We start from the raw sequence: 6028 nt of genomic DNA, 5'->3' as shown, positions 1-6028 counted from the left end.
AAAAAAAAAAAAAAAAGAGTAGCTGAAACATAACCCAGGGGCAAAAACTGACCCATTCAGGGCCCCCATGATAGTCTCCACAAACAAACCAATTCAGAAACATTCATCCTCTTGAGAGCCAGAGAAAATACTCCTAGCTTATCTATATACAACTTAACCTATATGTTATCCTATTTTTCACTAAGAACATTCTGTTATTTCCTTGGCCAGAATAATTCTGCAATTGATATCACAAAAGGCCTCCCATTGTAAGAAATTCCTTTCTCTGACTTCATCTTGTTGCTGAACCTTTAAATAAAGACACCAAAACCGACAGGGTGGAGATGCCTGCCTGGTGATCAGAAAGAATCTCGGGGCTCTCTCACTCCCTCTCTCGCCGACACATCCATCCTTCAGGGACCCCTCGACCTGCCGGAGCCGGCCTCCGGCAGTACCCCCCCATTTTCTTACATAATATATCTTTTGACTCTACTTCCCTTGCGTGGGTATATTCAAACTGCACTCTCAATCAGAACGACCCCATGGGTTTCACTTCCCCAAGGTGGGAGCTCCCATACTAAGGGAGTGACCTGCCCCTGGGACCCCACAAGGGTGGCCCCACGCCTCCTCATTCAGCGGGGCATCATCTGCATCTGCACCCAGCACGGAGCCCAGTGCAGGGCTTGAACTCATGACCGTGAGCTCAAGATGCGAGCTGAGATCAAGAGTCGCACGCTTAGCCAACTGAGCCACCCGGGTGCCCTGCATGCTGTGAGTTTAACACACCAGCTACAGCCCTACCCCCCACCCCACCCCTGCATCCGCCTCCCGCCCACCCCCTGTACAGCCACCACTTCGCTGTCAAAGACCAAGGACCCTCTCCAGCTGCCGTCAGCTGTGGAGCGCCCAGGTCAAGCCACAAGCCCAGGAGGACACCTTAGGCCTTTGCTCACTCGCTGTGATGGGGACAGTGGGACTTTCGGTCCACTCTCCCCAGGGAGCCACGTGCCCAGGGAGCTTTAGGGGGGTCAGCCCAGACTGGGGGGGTCCTTTCACTGTTGGGGGTTTCCCCCCAACAAATGGCTCTGGGTGTTTTGTGGCCCCTCAGCTGGAGAGGGACATGGGGTGTGTGGGGAGCACTGAGCTCCGAGTCCAAGTGGAAAAACGGTTTTCAGGCCCCCCCGCCGCCCTGCCACACATCAGGCCTTAGCAGAGACACCTGAAGGAGACGCCGCTCCAGCTGCAGATAAGGACGCTTAGCAGGGGCGCCTGGGCGGTTCAGGCGGTTAGGCTTCCACTTCAGCTCAGGTCATGACCCTGTAGTTCATGAGTTTGAGCCCCGTGTCAGGTGGCTCTGCTGTTAACACAGAGCCAACTTCGGATCCTCTGTCCCCCACCCCCTCCTTCTCTCCAAATAAATAAATATACTCAGAGAGACTTAGGAAGAAAGGCACCAAGGCCAAAGGCCTGAGCCCTTTGGAACACCCTCAGGGGGGCCCCCAAGCCTGGTCACCAAGCCTGCTGGGGGCGAGGGGGTAAGCTCTCTCTTCCCGCCTCAGAAACACTAACAAGCATTCAGTTTTACTGACAAAAAGCACCCAGCTACTTCTTTTGAGAACAGCCAATACACTGAATAGCAACTTTAGAGCCATGAATTCCTTCGTGGTTAAGGGTAGCCATCAACAGAGCAATGAAATGTGGTCCGTGCACACAACAGAAGGCTGAAAGGCCACAACACAGATGAACCTTGAAAACGTTATGATAGGGGCACCTGGGCGGGGGGGGGGGTGTCAGTCAGTTAAGTGTACGACTTCGGCTCGGGTCATGATCTTGCGGTTCAGGGGTTCGAGCCCCACGTCGGGCTCTGTGCTGAACGCTTGCTCAGAGCCTGGAGCCTGATTCGGATTCTCCGTCTCCTTTTCTCTCTGTGCACCGCACCCCCCCTCCCGCCCCGGGCTTATGCTCTGTCTCACTCTGTCTCTAAAAAATAAATAAATGAAAAACATAGAAAGAAAGAAAGAAAGGAAAGAGAGAGAGAAAGAGAGAAAGAGAGAGAGAGAGAAAGAGAGAGAGAGAGAGAGAAAGAGAGAAAGAAAGAAAACGTTAGGCTAAGTGAAAAAAGAGCCAGACATGAAAAACCACACGCTGTATGAAACGTCCGGAATGAGCAAACCCATAGAGACGAAGGAGACGAGTAGTTGCTTAAGGCTGGCGGGGGGTGGGGAGAGATTGGGGGTTGACAGCTGTCAGGGTCAAGATCTCTTTTCGGGGTGATGAAAATGTAAAATTGATTACGGAGACAGCGGCAAAACCCTGTGGACGATTATACCCAAAAACCCTCAAACCATTGCTCATCCACTTTAAATGGGCAGAAAGTATCTCCACAAAATAAAGCTACGGCCCTTCCCCACCTTACAAAGCGTTCTTACCTTGAAGCCCTGTGTCAGCAGCTGTTTACAGAGAAGATTCTACGGTGGAGTCAGAACACTTCTCCCCTGTTGGGAAGCCGGCCCCTCCCAGCCGCCTCCTCCCCTGGGCCTCAGCTCTACCACCGACACCTGCTGGCGACCCGCCTCCTCCCCACCGAAGTACACCTGTTCGGTCCCCTTCACCCCAGCTCCCGGGGCCTGCACGGGCCTGAGTGCGCCCTGGGCATCTACTCGCTCTGCTTCCAGGGAACGGGCTGCGAGATTCACGACCAGAGGAAGAAACACCTGCCTGAGCTCCATGAGCGCAAAAGAGACGCTCTAGGGGCGCCTGGGTGGCTTAGTCGGTTAAGCTTCCAACTTTCGCCCAGGTCATGATCTCGCGGTTCGTGGGTTCGAGCCCCGCGTCGGGCTCTGTGCTGACAGCCAGCTCAGAGTCTGGAGCCTGTTTCAGAGTCTGTGACTCCCTCTCTCTCTGACCCTCCCCTGCTCACGCTCTCTCTCTCTCTCTCTCTCTCTCTCCTAGAAATAAATAAAACTATATAAAAAAAAAAAGAGAGACGCTCTAACGGTGGCATTCACGGCCTAGAAAGCAAGGCGGCCCCACGACCCGCCTGTAAAGCTGCGTGAGGGCTTTCCAGTGACGCGCAGAGGCGGCCACGCTCCGTCCTCACAGGGACCCCGTGTGCTGAGGGAGACGCGTGCGCCTGGCAGCAGACGGTGGCAAGGGGACACGGGCGGCTAGTTCTCGTGACTAAGTCTCATCCAGTTGGTGAGGCTGGTCCTGCTCATGAAAACTGGCGCCGCCTGGTCCTAGTTGAGACTGACGCCTCGGTGCCCAGCCTGAGCATTAAGAAGTTTCCTCTCTTGCCCCTCCCATAGGCCAAGAGGGGCAAGACCTAGCCGCCGGCGAGTTCCAGCACATTCCATAACTTATCCCTAGACCCTCCCATTTCCCAGCGCAGACTTTCAGAGCTGGAAGGATCAGCCCACCTCTGCGTAGAGAGGAGAGGAGCGTGGCCCGGGGGGGGGGGGGGGGGGGGGGGGGGGCATGGGGGGATTTAAATGACTTGCCCTGACCACACAGCAGGTGGCTTGGCCACAGGTCCTGATGGAAATCCTTTTTGAGAGAGAAAAAGGGCATGAGTTTGAGAGAGGCGGAGAGAGGTGGGGAGACAGAGGATCCAATGTGGGCTCCGTGCTGGCAGCAGAGAGCCCGATGCGGGGCTCAAACTCACGAAACCGTGAGATCCTGACCTGAGCCGAAGTTCAGTTGGATGCTTCACCCACTGACAGCCACCCAGGCACCCGGCCCCAGTACTTTAAAAAAAAAAAAGCACACCCCTGAGCCCCCCCCCCGTCTTCTGAATCTGAATCTCCAGGCAAGAGGCGCGGGGGTCTGTATTTTCACAAGTGCAAGGTGAAGTTTAGGACCAGAAGTCACTCTTCTATGGACATGCTCCATGGCCCCGGGGTCCATCCCTTAGTCTATGTCTCCATGACTTTGTCTGTAAACGGTGATGATGTGTTTCCTTCCCATCTGGAAGCATTCTTGGCAGGATCGGTGAAGAAATAGGTGAAGAAGCGTTAGTACACTCGGTAACCTTAAACACACAAGACGGTCCTAAAATGCTGACATTCTTGTTGAAAACCCCAGGAGCAAGGAGCCTGCATCGAGCTTTGAAACCAAAACCAAACCCCAGACCAGGGTCTGCAAATAGTGGGGCGGGGGGGGCACACGGGAGCCACGTGCAGACATCCTTGGGCTCCTCCCTCCATAGTAATGCCCAACTCTTTCTTTATTTTTTTAATGTTTGTTTATTTTTGAGTGAGAGTGTGAGTGGGGGAGGGGCAGCGAGAGGGAGGAAGAATCCCAAACACACTCTGAACTGTCAGCACAGAGTCCATTGAGGGGCTTGAACTCCTGAACCACAAGATCATAACCTGAGCTGAAGTCAGATGTCCAACCGACTGAGCCATGCAGGCGCCCCAGCAATGTGCAACTCTTGATCTCCGCTCAGGTCATGATCTCACAGTCCATGAGATCAGGCTCTGCGCTGAGCACCGAGCCTGCTTGGGATTCTCTCTCTCCCTCTCACCCCACCCCTTCCCTGCTTGGGCTCTCTCTCTTTCTCTCTCTCCCCCAAAAAGTGTATTTTAAGACTGCCTTGGGGCACCTGGGTGGCTCAGTCGGTTAACCCTCCGACTTCAGTTCAGGTCATGATCTCACGGTTCGTGGGTTCTAGCCCCGTGTCGGGCTCTGTGCTGACTGCCAGTTCAGAGCCTGGAGCCTGTTTCAGATTCTGTGTCTCCCTCTCTCTCTGACCCTGCCCTGCTCACGCTGCCTCTCTCTCTCTCTCTCTCTCAGAAACAAATAAAACATTAAAAAAAAAAAAAAAAAAAGACTGCCTTGGTAGGAAGAGGAATGTAATCCAGGATGGATTCATTATTCATTATGTTCAGGCTTTTCCCTTCTGATTAATGAAAAATAAAACCAGAACATTGCCTTGAGCACCTAAAAGTATGGAGGGCCCCGGGCACTGCGCCCGCGGTGCCCAGGGGAGAGGTCTCCCGAGGCCGGGCTGCACCCCTGGAGGTTCTGAGTCTGCTGGTCTGGGCTGCGGCTGTAGCAGGAGATTCTCAGGTGCAGCCCAGGGGCAGCGCGATGGCTCAGGCTCAGCAGGAGCCCCTCCCCACTGGCATCACCAAGGGAGTGATTGACAGGCCCGAGGCCAGGGAGGCCGTGGTGCCCCCGCCCACGCAGTATCCAAACAGCTAAAACTTAGAAAGCCACGATCCTCTGGCCCTTTGGTCCTCAAGATCCCTGCCCCCGCTGGGGTGGTGGACCGGAAAGTCCTTGCGGGGTCCCCAAGCTGGGGGACCGAAGGCACATTCAGGAAGCCACTTGGCACGTGCAGGATGTGGCTGCTCCTTACCCCCCCTCCCCAGGACCCCAGAGACACACACATGCAGAGCTAGACAGCAGCTAGCGAGACTCCCAGAGGCCGCACCCCAACACCCACAGATACACCCACCCAGGCACCGACTCCTCCCACACACCCTCACCGGGGCATGCACACTCTCACGTGCACACACACATATGCACACGCACATGCAGTCTGGTCTGCGATAAACACCTGAGCTGATTGACATCGTTAAGACCGAGGGCAGCCGGGAGATAAAAACAAGGGGGGAAGATTTCCTAGTTAGAAAAGCGACAAAGCAGGAAAGTCAACCGGGCCGCCACGAAGAAAGGCTCTCGGTGAACCGGGGCGAGAATCTTGTAATGACACGGACGAGATGCCCGCTGACAAACACACCAAGATCACACACACACACACACACACACACCACACACTCGCCACACACACACACACAGCACACACTCACACACACCACACACACACACACCACACCACACACACACACTACACACACCACACACACACACACCACACACACCACACACACACACTACACACACCACACACACACACACCACACACACCACACACATCACACACACCACACACACACACCACACACACCACACACACACACCACACACACCACACACACACCACATACCACACACACACACCACACACACACACCACACACAC

The 6028-nt window shown here is 54.8% G+C and overlaps 1 protein-coding gene across 1 annotated transcript in view; it reads right to left on the bottom strand.

The window, feature by feature from the left end:
- LOC120232709 overlaps positions 1 to 2708 on the bottom strand; it is a 103963-nt gene extending 101255 nt beyond the window's left edge. Inside the window, 1 exon segment of the mRNA XM_039233574.1 lies at positions 2529 to 2708. Coding sequence (XP_039089505.1) covers positions 2529 to 2708 — 180 coding nt within the window.
- Positions 2709 to 6028: the final 3320 nt, after the last annotated feature.

Source organism: Hyaena hyaena, unplaced genomic scaffold (genome assembly GCF_003009895.1).
Source record: "Hyaena hyaena isolate Hyena2069 unplaced genomic scaffold, ASM300989v1 scaffold_76, whole genome shotgun sequence".
NCBI lineage: Eukaryota > Metazoa > Chordata > Mammalia > Carnivora > Hyaenidae > Hyaena > Hyaena hyaena.
The sequence above is the reverse complement of the archived record's forward strand: the minus strand, read 5'-3'. Positions and strand labels throughout refer to the sequence as shown.